The sequence below is a fragment of the Cotesia glomerata genome, unplaced genomic scaffold (assembly GCF_020080835.1).
Source record: "Cotesia glomerata isolate CgM1 unplaced genomic scaffold, MPM_Cglom_v2.3 scaffold_140, whole genome shotgun sequence".
NCBI classification, from domain to species: Eukaryota; Metazoa; Arthropoda; class Insecta; order Hymenoptera; family Braconidae; genus Cotesia; species Cotesia glomerata.
The window spans coordinates 1-16,826 of record NW_025401776.1 but is presented as its reverse complement, the minus strand read 5'-3'; the positions used below and the strand labels follow the sequence as shown (position 1 = coordinate 16,826).

The window sequence follows — 16,826 nt, the reverse complement described above, 5'->3', positions numbered from 1 at the left end:
CAGTCCTATGAGATTGCCTGCCCACTAAAAGTTAGGAAAAGCAGCAAACGGGTGACATGGTGGAATGCAAAGCTGAATAAGCTTCGCACCCTGTCCAGAAAGTTGCTGAATAAGGCCATCAAGACAAAAACGGACCAAGACTGGGCAGACTATAAAGCTGCCCAAAAACTGTATAAAAAACATATCAAGGTCTCAAAACTAGACGCCTGGAGGAGATTCTGCGGAGAGCTGGAGGACTTACCACTGGTGGCCCGCCTACGCAGAATCTTTACTTCAGGACCTAAAACAAAACTCGGTGTCCTCACCCTACAAGATGGTAGAGTGACTGAAAACAACGAGGAAACATTAGCGCACCTCTGCGAGGTTCATTTTCCTGGCTCGGAACTCATGGAACTGGAACAGGAAGAAGCCTCAGAGAATGCGATAATAAAAGCAGTCACGAAACGAGGAGACTGGAGCACAGCCGTCAGAGTGATAACACCTGATAGAATAAGGTGGGCAATTGGAAACTTTGAAAGGTTCAAGAGCCCAGGGGTGGATGGGATCTTCCCGGCTCTTCTGCAGGAGGGAAGAGAAATCCTCATCAAACACCTAACTAGACTTTTTAGGGCCTGCCTGGCCCTAAGCTACATACCGAAGGCTTGGCGTGAGGTCAGGGTTGTCTTTATACCAAAACATGGCAAAAGCAGCTATGACCTGGCCAAGTCCTTCAGACCTATTAGCCTAACATCGTTTCTCCTCAAGACATTGGAAAGACTGGTGGATAGGCACATAAGAGATAATGCACTAAACGACACGCCGGTGCATTATACACAGCACGCATACCAGGCAGGCAGATCCGTCGAAACGGCCCTACATGATGTGGTTACCTACATTGAAAGGGCCTTTCGAGGGAAGGAATCGGTCCTGGGAGTGTTTATAGATATAGAAGGGGCGTTTGACAATACCCCCTTCGAATCAATATGCGAGGCTACAGAGCTCTTTCGGGGTAGAGAAATCTATCACCGGTTGGGCTCATTTTATGCTTCGCACAAGAATAGTGACTGCCGGACTCAGTGACACTAGAGTCCGGGCCCGTGTGAGAAGGGGCTGCCCACAAGGTGGGGTTACCTCCCCTCTCATGTGGATCCTGGTCATCAATGAGCTCCTAGTGGCACTAGAAAACCTAGGAGTATATGCTGTAGGCTACGCTGATGACGTCGCACTGATGATTAAAGGCTCAAGCCCGACGGAGATGAGATGGAGAACACAACGTGCTCTAGATCTCATACAGAAATGGTGCATAGGAAAATCTCTAAGGGTTAACCCCAACAAAACAGAGGTGGTACTCTTCACCAAAAGAAGGAAGCTGAAAATTACGGCTCCCTCTATCTTTGGCATGGAGCTTAAATTTTCAAAGGAGGTACGCTACTTAGGCGTAACTCTAGACAGTAAGCTCACATGGAGAAGCCATATCGAGAAGCAGACCCAAAAAGCAACTGCCACTTTCTGGGCATGCAGAAGAATATTTGGCATAACATGGGGCCTGAAACCAAGACTGATCAAGTGGATTTACACGGCGATCTTGGTTCCACAGCTCACCTTTGCCTCTGTTGTGTGGTGGCCTTCGCTTAAGAAGAACATCAACATCAAGGCATTCCTAAAAGTCTACCGACTGTCGTTGCTAGGGATAACTGGGGCTCTAAGAACCACAGCTACCTTAGCAATGGGGGCGCTCCTGAACCTGGAGCCCCGCATATCACTGCAGAAGCTCTTGCTATGAAAACAGCAATGAGATTGCTCTTTAACGGACACTGGACAAGGGCTAGGACGGGACATGCAGCCATCCTAAGGGACAGGGGACTCGACAGATTCCTAACCCAAGGAGGAGACATGAGCCCTCGAAGCTACCACTTCAGACGTCAATACAAGGTCCTTATCCCAAGTAGGCAGGAATGGGACGAGGAAAACAAGAGCATCCTGTCCCCCATAGGGCTAGTCTGGTATACGGACGCCCCAAAACGGACAAAGGGGCAGGAGCTGGAATTTATAGCAGTGGACCGAAAACAGAAATCTCTCTGCGGCTAGGGGACACTGCTTCGGTTTTCCAGACAGAGGTATACGCGATCTGGGCCTGTGTAGAGCACATTTCTAAGCTCAACCACAGGAACAAGCACGTGTACATCTGCAGCGATAGTTGCGCTGCGCTCAGGGCACTAGAACAAACTGAAGTGTCCTCGAGACTAGTGCGAAAATGCATAGACTCCCTAAATGAATTAGCAGAGTATAACAAAGTCAAACTACTGTGGGTACCGGGCCATAGCGGGAACGCAGGAAATGACAAAGCAAATGAGCTGGCGAAAGCGGGAGCTCGTAAAAGAGACCCTGAACCAGTAATCAGCATAGCGGTGTCTTTTAGTCTCATAAAGCAACACGCCTCCCTATGGACTAATGACAAGTTTCAGGAAGTGTGGGCAGAGGCAAAAGGCATGATGCATACGAAGGCACTTTTTAAAGGACCCTCCAAGACATTAGGCTTGTCCTTGATAGGGCTCGACAAGAAGCTGCTAAGGCTAACTGTCGGGTATATCACAGGACACTGGCTAACCGGCAGGCATCTGAGACGCCTAGGCATCTCAGATCACTCGATGTGCCCCAGATGCCTATCGGAGGAGGAAACTCCTCTACATCTAATCCTCCATTGCAGAAAACTGACAACAGCCCGAAAGGACATACTAGGATTCTGCGATGGAGAGTCTATTGATATACAGGAGATTGGCGTGGGACAGTTGCTTCACTTCTTGAAGCAGACAGGCCTGGCCAATCTCCAAGCTATATAACGTAACCAACCTAGAAGGGCTGAGTACAATGGTCCAATAGGACTGAGTGCTTGGCTCAATGTCGGCTACAATATTCCCTCCCCCCCTAATTCTATTCTATTCTATCTGATCATCGCAATTATTTTAGCTGCGAATGGAACGGTCACCTATTTGAAAATAAACGGGCGTGCAATTCCTCGTGTATAAGGTGAAATAATTGAATCAATTATTGTTTTTTTTTTTTGATGATTCTTATATAATTAATCACATTTGAAACTAATACACCCAGCAAACATTTTATTGCAATTATTGTGTCTGAAAATATAACGGTCACCCGTTTAAAAATAAACGGGCGTGCAATTTCTAGTTTGTTAGGTTAATTAATTAAGAAAACTATTTTTTTTCTTTTGCATTCTTATGTAATGAATTTATCGAAATAAGAATACCACTTGGTATCTGATGATTGCAAATTTTTTGCCCGTAAATAGAACGGTCACCCGTTTAAAGATCAACGGGCGTGAAATTTCTTATTTGTTAGGTTAACTAATGGAGAAAATTATTTTTTTCTTCTTCAATATGACTATATAATTGATTATTTTAAATAATCGTCCTCTCCCCCCTCTAGTTATCTGATCATTGTAATAATTTTAGCTGCGAATAAAACGGTCACTCGTTTAGAAATTAACGGGCATGCAAGTTCTTGTCTATTAGGTTAATTAATAAAGAAAATTATTCTTTTTCTTCATTAATATTATGTAATTAATCATCTTAAATAAAAATACCACCCACTATGTGATCATTGCCATTATTTTACCGTGACTAAATCGGTCACCTTTAAAAAAAAAAAAAAATGGCTCGCCATTTCTTCTTTGTTAGGTTAGTCAATGAAGAAAATTACTTTTTTTCTTCTCTGTTATTATATAATTTATAATCTTCAATAATTATCCCCCCAGTTATCTATTCATTACAACTTTTTTGCCTGAGAATAGAACGGTCACTCGTTTAAAAATAACTGAGCGTGCAATATCTAGTTTATTCGGTGAATTAAGTAAAAAAAATTATTTTTTTTCTCCTTTATTATTATATAATTAATTATTTTTAATAATAATCTTCCCAATTATCTGATCATTGCAATTTTTCCGCCCGCGAACAGAACGGTCACCTGCATAAATATAAACGGGCTTGCAATTTTAAGTTTGTTAGGTTAATTAACAAAGAGAATTATTTTTCTCTTTTTTTTTTCTTATAAAAAAATTAATAGTTTTTAATAGTAATCTCTCCAATTATCTGATGATTGCAATCATTTTGGCCGCAAACAGGACGAATACCCGTTTAAAAATGAACGGGCGAGCAATTTCATGTTTGTAAAGTTAAATAATAAATGAAATGATTATTCCTCTTCTTTAATATTATACAATAAATTATTTTTATCAATAATTTCCCTAGATATCCCTAGATATTAATTAAGAAAACTATTTTTTTTCTTTTGCATTCTTATGTAATGAATTTATCGAAATAAGAATACCACTTGGTATCTGATGATTGCAAATTTTTTGCCCGTAAATAGAACGGTCACCCGTTTAAACATAAACGGGCGTGCCATTTCTTGTTTGTTATTAATTAATAAAGGAAATTATTTCATTTTTTTTTATCATTATTATGTTATTAATTATTTTTAATAACCATCCTCTCAGTTATCTCATCATTGCAATTTTTTGCCCGCGAATTGAACGGTCACCCGTTTAAATATAAACGGGCGTGCAATTTCTTCTTTGTTAATTTAATTAATGAAGAAAATTATTTTTTTCGTTCTTTATTATTATATAATTTATGAGTTTCACTAATAAGCACCCCACCTATCTGATCATTGTATTTTTTTGGACTCGAATAGAACGGCCACCCGGTTGAGAATAAACGGGCGTGCAATGTCTTGTTTGTTGGGTTTATTAATGAAAGGAATAATTTTTTTCTTCTTTATTATTATATAATTAATTATTTTTGTCAGTAATCCTCCTAATTATCTGAACATTGCAATGATTCCCGCAGCGAACCCAGTGAACACATGACTTCAATATGACGTCATTTATAAGTCATAGGAATGTCACAATATTTTACGTAAATATGACGTAAAATTGACCTGTCTTGTGATCCAATTATGATGTAAAAATATATGATATATTTTTGACATCATACTGATGTAAGTTTATTACTTCTCTATGATGTAACGGAAATGACTTAGATATTACGTACAACTGACATAACCCTCGCGGTTTTGAAATCACAAAGGATCCACGAAAGGTCCACAGAGGAGCTACACGGGATGTACTGTGGAACAACAGTGGATCCACTGCGGATTTTGTGACGTTTTGCCATCGTGGTTCCACCGTGGTTAAGCAAAGGCTCTTTTGTGGATCTACTGTGGTTTGACGGTGGCTCCTCAATGGTTTCATTGTGGCTTTGAAATGGTTCCATGGTGGATTTGCAATGGTTTCATTGTGGATTTGCAATGGTTTCATTGTGGATTTGCAATGGTTTCATTGAGGGTTTACAATGGTTCCATTGACATTAAACAGTGGTTCAACAGTAGTTTCACGAATGTTCCACTGTCACTGGATGATAACTCCGCCGTGGTTATATAATGTTTTATGACGACTTGTAAGTGGTTTTACCATCAATTTACGGTAGTTTGATCAATAAGTTATCAGTTAGAAATCTTAAAGAATTCGGCAAAAATAAAAACCTTCGACCTAGAATATTTAAAAGATTCCAAAAACTAATTAACTTTTACCTTAAAAACGTCGATCGGTGCAAACCGCTTTGAAATTGGTTAATGTGTTAAAGAGAAATCGTTGTCGAAAAAATTACAGAATAAGTATTTTTTACATAACTTTTCAATTTGTTATTTAATCGCTTTTTTGAAACAAATTTTTTTAAAGAGCTCTAAAACGTCGTGATTGATGAAATTTGGAACGATCTGCATTTTAACGGGAATTAATTTTAATCTGCAATTAACGGAAAGTGACAGGATAGCTTGTAGGGTCATGTTATACAATTTTTGCTTTTTCAACACACATTATATTATTTAAACCTCAGAAAACAAATACATGCATGATCAATCTATTAATTATCAGGTATAAAAATAGAATTTAAATTTTTAATCTTGTGAACGACGTTGATTTCTTGGTCCTCTTTTTACTTCACGTAACTTGTCGCTAATCCATTTTTTGATACATTTATCTATATCATCACGTGAAGTTAATGAAATAGGATTTTTTTTCTGTAAGTACTTGCATAATCCTGTAAATCATTAAAAATAACAAAATATATTAATAGGCTCATTTTACCTTAAGCTACTCAGTATAATTAGAATGGGCTAGAGCTTGAGCTAGATCATTTCTAAGTGCAATCTATGTGTTTGTGTGTGTGTGTGTGTGTTTGAACTTTTATACCTTTTCGAAAAAATTTCCGATTGGAAAGTGTCAAAAAATAATATGGAATTTTTTTATAAGAACTTATTAATTGCTAGAACAAACATTTTCAAAAACTTATTATCTCTTGCACTTCAAAAACGACATCGGTCACCGCAAAACAAATAAAAATCGATTAATTGTTTGAGAAACATGGTTCAAGAATTATGGTAAATGAAGTATTTTTATATTTTGAAATTTCTTAAAATTCACAAAGAGAAACTGGATCAAAATTTCAAAAAATTTTTTGGCAAAAAAACCTTTCTGAATACCGCAAAATGTCTTTTAATCGACTAAAGCAATGAAAACAATTAACTCATCATAGCATTAAAAATTACGAAGCATATGGTTATAAAAGTTTGGAAAATTCAAAAGTCCACATCTCATAACGCTCATTTCAGTTTATGAAATAAATTGATCGGATCATTACTGATTTATTTGTAAAGGAACAATTCAACAAATTTTTTTAATGCTAGATTCAAATTATTCACACATGTTCATCTCAGATGAACATTGATGAATTTTTCAGGAGAGAAATAGCGTGCTAATGCACCACTGAACAGATGACCGAGCGCCTAAACACTGCTAAAAGCTAATATCTATTTACATATGTATAGATATACCCAAAGCCGGTTTTTTAGATTTTCATTAATTATAAATGAACGACAGTGAATTTTACAGACATATTCAAATAAAAACCACATCTAGTAGCTCTGATGATTCAAAAATTAAAATAATCGATATCTCAAATTTTCGGTATGATATCGTGATTACGTCAAATGGATGAAATACATACAGATTAACTGATATTCACGGAAAATTTTTTTTAACGTGTTTTTTAAATTTAATAGAATAAAACGATCGTTAACCATATGAATTGTGAAAAATAAGGTATTTTTCTGGATAAATATGTAATGATACTATCATATCGCGTCCGAAAAAGCACTTTAATCTCGTTAGTTGAGAGTAAAGTACAACGCTTCGCGCTAAGAGACGTGCAATATCCAATTTACAACACACAGACAAGGGTAGTCACATAATTTTAAAATTGATCTAACTTTTATCTTACAATTTCTATTGTTGAAAATTAAAAATTTTCTTAGCTATAAAAACTTACTTTTTATTTTGCTTATTTCTTGCTGGGTTACTTGAGAAAACTCTCCTTGTACCTTAGCCTGTGATAGATATAATTTTTTCATTTGTTCACGTGTCCACACTACATTCATCACCCGTCCAGCTCTAGCCTGCATGGTACCTGCCATCAATACGCTTGCGTATTGTTCAGGATCAAAACGTATGCCGTCAATCTCTGTAAACTAAATAAAATATTTAAGCTGTACACTGAAAAGAAAATTAACTTGAATTAAGAGAAAAATTCTTGAACCAAGAAGATAATTTTGAAGCGTTTCATTGTCTTCATTAAAACGAAAAATTCTTAAATTAAGTTAAATTTACTTAAAACAAGAAAAATTTCTTAGTTTAAGAATTTTTTTACTCAAATTGAGAAGATGAAATTCTTCAAAATTATTTACTTGATTCAAGTAAATTTTTTTTTCTGTGTATAAATTGATTCTGTAAATAAAAAATCGCGTGTAGGAGCAGTAGCTCTGATTAGAAAAAGAGATTTAAAAGTATTACTTTCATGTAGATTGTAAGTCTATATCTTCATCGAAACGAATCTTGTTTTATCTTTTTAAATTATTTGACTCATTTTAAATCTCTTTCTCTATTCATGGAGCTGATGAAAAAAATAAACAGTAACTTAGAGAATGTCTAAGTTAAAATATTTTAACTAGTGCACTTTCTGTCTAGATGGAATATTATATTAAATTTTACATATCCTAGTGAGTTCAAAGTATCACATAAATTATATTTTGAGTTCAAAAACCTCAAAAATGTCATAAGTACAATTTTAAGTGCCCAGGTATGGAATTAGCGGGAAGTTGCAGGGATGGCCTTTAAAGTGAACCATTTTTCTAATTTTTAACTTCCCGCTCAGAAAATCGAAGATTTTCATAAATCGGGAAGTTATTGTTTTCACCCCGTTTTACGAGAATCGAGTTTTCATCGAATCTCGACGTTTCGGGGTCCTAGAAAGTTTCCCTGACTATTTCCGCGGTGGTGTCTGAATGTCTATATGTGTATGTGCGTGTGGACGTATGTAAACCTCTTATATGACCGATTTGATCGTGGTTGGTATCATTCGAAAAGGCTTGACCAAACTCAGATTTTGTATATACTTTGGAACGATTCGGACCGGTAGATTTTGAGAAATCGCGAAAACACTAAAAAAAAATATTTTTTCAAAAGTGGTTTTTTTGAAATAACTTTTAAACGGCTTTACCGATCAATTCCAAAAACTAATCAGCTCTCAACCACAAAAAACCACATCGGTCGCCGCCATTCCGGTCAAAATCGGTTGATTCGTTCGTGAGTTATCGTTGACGAAAGAAAACTGAAAAAAGTGTTTTTTCGGAATTACTCCGAAGTCTTCCGCTTTATCAATATAAACTTGAAAAATTTTCATCAAGTTTAAAAAACTACGTTGAATGCCACCAACCGCGTGAAAATCGATTTATTCATTCAAAAGTTATTGCGATTTGAAAATTCAAAAAATAATGTTTCATTAAACTTTTGAGCTCGAAGAGCTCAAAAGCATATGATAATGACTAGGGATGAAACAAAGCGATTCCAAACCAGAGTGAAGTTGCCTGCCCGAGCGAAGCGAGGGCTGGCATCTCTCGGTCTAAAATCGTGTTTCATCCCGCGTCACACATTATATTTTTCATATAAGTTGCATTAAAATGCAAGTTTTAATGTCTGGAGCCAACCAGAACTAGATAGTTTCAGACAAATAGCGAAAATACCATTTTATTATAAAATTTATAATAAAATAGAAAGTAATAGTTTATTTTTATCAAACAATATTCGTAAATTCAATACTTTTATTTTGTCATTCTTATTTATGCTTAATAACAGAATTATAATATGTCAGTTAACGGTTAGAATGACAATTATAAAGGTATATAATAAACAAACAACTGATAGGATTGAAAAAAAAGCTACAACTTTATCTCGCGGGCAGGAATTCATCATTTTCTGTTTGTTGGGTAGTGATATTTGATTCCTGACGGGCACAGTTGAATTGGTCTGAAATTATCTAGTTTCAGTTGGCTCAACAGGCATTGAAACTCGCATTTTCAATGCAGGTTATATGAAAAGCTAATTTTGAGCTCGGAGAGCTCAAAATAATACACAAATTGTATTTATGAGCTCGAAGAGCTCAAAAACGTCATAAGTGCAATTTCAAGCGTTTAGGTATAGAATTGACGGGAAGTTGCAGGGATGGCCTTCAGGGTCAATCGTTTTCCAGATTTTTTTTTAATTTTAATTTCCCGCTAAAATTGAAAATTTTCAAAAATCGGGAAGTTATTGAGCGTGTTCAGCTCAAGTCCTGAGTAAACTTTGTTAGCCTAAGTATAGTCGAAGCATTCCCTGCTATACATATATCTATCTACTATACTATACATATCTTACTAAGTTTACTCAGGACTTAGTTCGGCTGAACACGCTCATTGGTTTCACCCTGTTTTTCTCAATAAAAAAATTGCATATAATTTTAATTTAAATATGAAAAAGCGCTCGAAAAATCTGAAATAATGCACTAATAAATTAAAAAAAATTATGAGCGACCTTTCAAAATTTAAATTTTGAACTGAAACTTTTTGAAACTTATTTTTTTTGGTCTATAAAATTATACCGTAACGAGAAAAAAAATAAAAAAAAATTCGATTTTCGACGATTTTTGAAATTTAAAAATTTGGAGCGACATCTTTTCACTTGAGACTCGAAAAAAGTAGTCGGTTTTTGGGCCCCGGGAAAAATGATCAGATATGAACAGGAATGAGTCTTCGGGTCTGATCAGATATGAAAAATGACCGGGTCTGATCAGACCTGGCCAGGCATGTTTATGCCTGATCAGATCTGTTCATGTCTGACTCGATCAGGTCCATAAAAAAAAAAAGATCGGTGCCAACGGGGATTCGAACCGTGTACGTTGCGCCCTTCAGACTGATACTTTACCTATTGACCCAATGACTTATCTTATTTCCAGAGTACCTTTCAAACTACTTTAAGTAATTTAAATTTTATACATGACTTATCCTTATAGTTAACGGATTTCTATACTTAATTTATTAATTATTAATAATTAATTATACATATAATTAAGCGTATTTAACGCTTCAGACATGAACAGGCATGAGCAGGCATGAACAGGCTTGATCAGATCTGAGCGTATTTAATGCTTCAGACATGAACAGACATGAGCAGACATGAACAGGCTTGATCAGGTCTGATCAAGTCTGAGCATATTTAACACTTCAGACATGAACAGGCATGGACAGGTCTGATCAGGTCTGAGCGTATTTAACGGTTCAGACATGAACAGGCATGAACAGACATGGACAGGTCTGATCAGGTCTAATTTCAGACCTGATCATACATGAACAGGCCTGATCAGGTCGGATTTTAGGCCTGATCAGATATGAACAGGTCTGATCAGTCCTGATCATTTTTTCCCGGGCCACTCTAATAGATATACATTGCATATATACTAGGGTGTGCTACAAAAAATCAAATAATTTTTTTTTAAGTCCTTGAAATTTAGTTAGAAGACGGCACAATAAAAATTTTATCAAAATTTGAGCCCTTAATATTATTTTTTTAATATTCAGATTCTGTGAATTGAAAATATCCATTTTCCATTAAAACAACATAGGTAAAAAGTTTGTTCAAATTTGAAATTTTTTCTATTTTCCATTTTGAAGATATGAAAAGCACGATAAAAATTTTTGTAGGAAGTTTGGCGCTTTACGAAAAAAGTACCTTATTAAACTATACTAATATTATAAAGAGGAAAGATTTGAATGTTTGTTTGTTTATTTGCATCGAGTAGGCTACGAAACTACTAAATCGATTTGAAAAATTCTTTCACTATTGGGAAGCTACAGTATCCCCGGGTGACATAGGCTATATAACATCACAATTAATGTTAAATGGTCGTGTGAAGCCGGGGCGGACTGCTAGTTTTTGATAAATTCACTCCATTGAAGGTTATTCAAGATTAAAGTTAAGTTATTGATAAATTTTAAGATTTTTTTAATTTTACAACAAAACTATCAACTTTATCGAAATTTAATTAGGCTTTTCTTGTAAATAATTTTATTCCCTATGGGTTATCTTTCTGTAAATGGTTGATTTGTTCATGATTTATCGTTGCCGAACGATAACTGAAAAAAGTGTTTTTTTCGAACTTCTTTAACATTCCTAGTTCGATCGACTCAAATTGAGAAATTTTTTATGAGGCTTAACAACTGCGCCGAATGCCGCAAATCGTGAGAAAATCGGTTTATTCATTCGAAAGTTATTGTAGTTTGAAAATCCAAAAAATTGTGTTTTATTAAAATTCCATCAAACTTTTAAGTTCGGAGAGTTCAAAATGACACGAAAATTAAATTTTTGAGCTCGATGAACTCAAAAACGAAATAAGTGCCATTTTGAGCGCTTAAGTATGCACAGTAAAAATTTTTTCTGCCCTCCGGCCGGAAAGTGGCAACTTTCTGGCCGCTGCGCTAAACAAAGTTGCCACATTCCGGCTACGTCGAGCAGAAAAATAGTATACACACCTTGGCCAGTAAAAAGTAAAGCCTCAGACCACATGTTTGTCAACCTCGGCTTCGCCTCGGCCAACAATTACATGTGGTCTGAGACTTTTCTTATTTTACTGGCCTAGGTATGTAATATACTATTCGTCAAATTAAAGACAAAAATTTGTGTTGATGACTTTTTTTACACAATCTGTATTAAATCAACACTCTATTATGTTAAATCAACATACTTACTAAAATGTTAAATTCTACACACTAAAATGTTAAATTTTACACAATCATTTTTACACTTTACACAATGACGAAAAATTTTTTACTGTGTGGAATGAGCGAAAAATTGCAGGGATGGATTTTAGGGTTAATCGTTATTCTAATTCTTTATGATTGATTCATAAGTTTAAGAATGAATTCTTTGGAAACCTTAAAGAGATAAGAAATATTTAAAAATATTTTAGATGCTATATTTTAATAGAATATTTTTTGTGCGAGGATTAAAAAGATAGATTTTTGAGTTAACAAATTCTACTTTTCGAATACTTTACTAGAAAATTTTTTTAAACTAAAAACTCGAAATATTTCACCAATCCGATAGAAAAAAACTATTTAATGTTTCAATCTCTCGTTTTACCACTTCGTAGGATACACTTAAGTATATCATACACACAAATTTATCGAGATCTTACGTTGTTCAAAAATTAGCGAAAATACAGTGGATTTATCAAAAAAAAAAAAAAATAGTCATTTTTTTCAATTGCTTCTTAACTAATGTTAAATGGGTGGAATAAAAATTTCTATCTATCAATTGTTGAAAAGGTCTTGAAAGAAATTTATTTCTACTTATAAAACTGCCTCAAATTCATGTATGATCATTAGTTACTAAGATACTCTAAGTTAATTAAAGATGAAAGGATCTCTTTTCAATAAAAATTGAATATCTTTGTAAGAAATCGGTGTAAAGAATATTTCGAATACTAAATTGAAGCCGAATAAACAGGTTACTAGGGGCAACCGTCTTTTATTTCTCATGCAATACTACCTACGACAATATTTCTCAGCAAAAATTTCTTATGCAATATTTTATCCTAGCAATATTTTCTCACACACACAAAAACTATGATCAAAAGGCCATTTTATTGTTGAAAATATATAAGCATTATCGTAAAAGATGATTAATTTTCATCAGATTAATTTATTTTTGGTTGTGTTCAAATATTTCACTTGAGATATTTTTGTATGAGAAATTTTTGCTGAGACATTTTGACATGGGTAATTTTTGCGGATTAATAAAGACGGGGAACCGTTACTAGGCACTTATAGTGACTTGGCTAGACAAAATTGTTTTAAGTCCGATGTCCGAAAAGAAAATTCATAAAAATTTTAGAATTTTTTTTTTCACGATATTTTCTATGGTGACATGACAACCGCTGCTCCTATAAATTTTTTTATTAAAAAATTTGAAAACAATAATTGAAGCTTTGAAATGATTTTTTTTTATCCTTGATATAATATTTTATTGAATAATAACTCGTTAAAAATTACCGAAACTTTGAAAAATGTGCTTACGTATATAAGTTAATTATTTTACTTTTATAATTATTTCAATAAAAAATTGAAATTTTCCCAATTCTGTAGAGAATTTTTGACAAATTTTGTACACCTTTTTTGGACAGGGAAAAATGAAAGAAACGAAAATTTGAGCAAAACGGAAGGTTGGAGAATTATAAATTGCTATGGTTAAAGCACTCCATTGAGTTATCACACTGTGCTTCAATATTGAAGTTAATAATTGTTAAACATAAAAAAAAATTTATAAATTATAATGTTCAAGTATAAAATACTTACTTCTACGTCATCCTCAACAGTGACTTTTTCTACCAACTCTGGAATTTCAGATGTACTGTTAACTGGTTTTTCTGAAGATTGACGGTGGCTCCCTAAATTATTATTTCGCGACAGCTTTTGTAAATTTTTGTTAATTGCTTTAAAATTATTGTCCACTTGTCGGCGCCATGTTAAGGAACGGAGGTTTTTTGATTGCTCTCGCCTGATAACTTTACTTTTTTTGCTTCTTGATCTTTCTGAATTCATCGTGTTGGTAATATCTGATAGAGATCTTTGAGGCGTGGTCTCCGTGTGTTCAAGATCGTCTCCTTCAGAATCGTAAACTTCGAAGCCTTCATCTTCAGGATCAGGATTTTCTATTTGATTATCATCATTTCTGCCACTATCCTCCGTTTCTTCATCATCTGATTCATTCATCTCAGGTTCTGATAATAGGGGCTGAAAATAACTTTAGTTAATACGAAAGTATGGACATTTTTTATAATATAAATTATAAAAGACATTTAATCATTAAAGATTTAAAAAAGTAAGGAATATACTTCATTTTATCTTTGAAATTTCATATTTCAACGACTAATGTACATACGAAAATGACCTTCATAATTTTTTTTTTTTTTTTTTTATAGAAAATAACACTAAAGAAAAAGAAGCCCAATTACAGATTTTTCCAAGTCTAACGATTTCAATGTAATTAATCCTTACACATTGACATCTTTAAATTTAGACATTATTTAGCTCTAAATGCAGCTAAATTGTAAGATTTACATAAATTATTTTAATACTCTATGATAAACAAACTTTTGTAAATTCGTAAATATTTGAATTGAAGATTATGGTGTTAAATATTGTTATTTGCATTTACTTTTTGAAGTTTAATCAAAAATAATTTCTAAGTTAGAGTTGGGTTATTGTTTATAACTTGATGACATTAAAAGGGAACACAACTGTGACGATTGAAAAAAAGAGGTGATTTGTGGGAATTTTTTTGACACGGAAAATAAAGGAATTTGGGGATCGGATTTTTTTTCATTTTATTAAGGGTATATTAAAGATTATTGCCCTATATTCTTAATAAAAAATGTTTAATTGTTACAAAGTTATTAACAATCTCGTAAAGCACTACAAAAAATTTCTCCCTTCATTGTCGGTTCGATAACTCAAAAACGGATGATCTGAAAATAAAAACCCAAATTGCTTTTTAATCAGTAAGGATGTAGTTATCGTCGCACGTACGGAATTTAAAAAATTTTAATTTAAAAAAAAATGACGACTCTTTGAAAATGTTCTTACTATTCTTACTGTTTTTTTTTTTTTTTTTTTTTTGTTTTAACCCGGCTAAAAAAATCTTTAAAATAAAAATTTTTTAAATGCCGTACGCGCAACGATAACCACATCCTTACTGATTAAAAAGCAATTTAAGTTTTTATTTACAGATGATCCATTTTTGAGTTATCGAACCGTGGAGGAGGAAATTTTTTCTAGTGCTCTACGAGATTGTTAATAACTTTGTAGTAATTAAATATTTTTTAATAAAAATTTAGGGTAATAATCTTCAATGTAGCCTTAATAAAATGAAAAAAATCTGATCCCCAAATTCCTTTATTTTCCCTGTCAAAGAAATTCTCGAAAATCACCTCTTTTTTCCGTTCGTCACAGTGGTGTTCCCCCTTAAAATGGCTTGACTTAAAAATCAATTTTTCAACGTAATTGTAAAACGTTTAATTTCTTACAAAATATTCATAAGCGTATTCTTGTATATTCTTTTAATGCTGATATAAAATTCAGAAATAAAAGAGAAAAATTTAACTTTGTTTTTAAGTAGAAAATAGTGTCTATTATATTAAATATTTAAAAATCATTTATAATTTTAAAAAATAAAAATTCAAAGAACCCAATGCACCTTCACCAATGAGAAATCAAGGATTGCATTTGTAACTTCTATTTGTCAATATTAATTATTATCAATTCATCAATTTAAACTAATGAGACCTTACAGGATTGATTCAAACAATTTAAATAAATGACCAGTGAGATTAATACAAATTATGTCTACCTTTAAGTGCGTTAATTTTTTAGTAAAACTTAAAAATTAAGTTTACAATTATACAAGATATAAAATCTTTCAAAATTTATGAAGTTTAACCCTCTATCAAAAATTCAAAATAATTCTTTCGAGTAACAAAAAAAGCTATTTTTTTTATAAGTATTACAATTTTCAGACCTTTCAAGAATATACTTACGTTTTGCGCGCTTAACGTAGTTCCAGCGTGGTATAGTATGGTCAAAGCATTTACTATGGACAAAAATTTAAAAGCCTCGGCACACAGACGTTCACACATACAATTACATATTGTTAGTCTAGTGATCTGGCAACGTTGCACTTGAAAACCGTGAAAGATTTGAATTTCCCGCTTTTTATGCTACACTATTTCAGGGAGCGTTGCGCACGGCGTTGCCAAATCACTATAAGTTGTTACGTGAGCAGTTTAGAAATGGATCGAAATTTATTTTTTAAAATTATTATATCTCGATAACAAAACGGTGAGGTGCTATTTTTATTTTTTTAACTTATTCTAAAAACATTTTTCAACACTCTCCTAATTTTTTTTCCAATTCTGTCGGGAGAATTTTTTAATATCATAAAAAATAGTTGGAGAGACCGGACATTTTACATGCTTTAGATGGAATATGACCCTCAAAATCGCCAACTTTGACTTTAAATATCTCGCGATCTAAACGGTCAAAAATTATGAAATTTCAGGAATTTATAAATAAAGCCATTCTGAACCCGTAAAAAAAATTTCAGCCGAATCTGTCGAAAAGTGATTTCATGCTGGAACTACCTTAAGAAATATAATAATTAAAGGAGTTATAAATGATATGGATAAATTAACTTACATCCTTTTCATGATTGTCTTTTTGTTGCTGCAATAGTAAAGAGCGATAATAATCCCCTGAATTATGAGAAACGGTTTTGCCAGTTCTAGAATTTTTAGGTCCAGTTTTTTTAGACCGAGAATTGCGTGCGATTGGATTCTTTACGAAATTTT

At 33.5% G+C, this 16,826-nt stretch overlaps 2 protein-coding genes across 2 annotated transcripts; one reads left to right on the top strand and one right to left on the bottom strand.

Annotated features, from left to right (window-relative positions):
• The first annotated feature begins 1,934 nt into the window (after positions 1–1,934).
• On the top strand, positions 1,935–2,819 carry LOC123273831. The gene has a single exon (XM_044741306.1). It carries the CDS (start codon positions 1,935–1,937, stop codon positions 2,817–2,819), a length of 885 nt encoding a protein of 294 aa, XP_044597241.1.
• Positions 2,820–5,910: 3,091 nt separating this feature from the next.
• LOC123273830 lies at positions 5,911–16,805 on the bottom strand. Its single transcript, XM_044741305.1, has 4 exons — positions 16,675–16,805; positions 13,777–14,214; positions 7,383–7,581; positions 5,911–6,095 (listed from the first exon to the last, which is right to left on the bottom strand). The coding sequence occupies exons 2-4, from the start codon at positions 14,191–14,193 to the stop codon at positions 5,953–5,955; spliced, it is 759 nt and encodes a 252-aa protein (XP_044597240.1). The 5' UTR covers positions 14,194–14,214; positions 16,675–16,805; the 3' UTR covers positions 5,911–5,952.
• Between the last annotated feature and the right edge of the window lie 21 nt (positions 16,806–16,826).

Coding starts and splice junctions, on each gene's coding strand:
- LOC123273831 (XM_044741306.1), top strand. CDS start 1,935: ATGGGACGAGGAAAACAAGAGCATCCTGTCCCCCATAGGGCTAGTCTG.
- LOC123273830 (XM_044741305.1), bottom strand. CDS start 14,193: ATGAATGAATCAGATGATGAAGAAACGGAGGATAGTGGCAGAAATGAT. Junction 7,582..13,776: donor CTGTTGAGGATGACGTAGAA/GTAAGTATTTTA, acceptor TATTTTATTTAG/TTTACAGAGATTGACGGCAT. Junction 6,096..7,382: donor AGAAATAAGCAAAATAAAAA/GTAAGTTTTTAT, acceptor AATGATTTACAG/GATTATGCAAGTACTTACAG.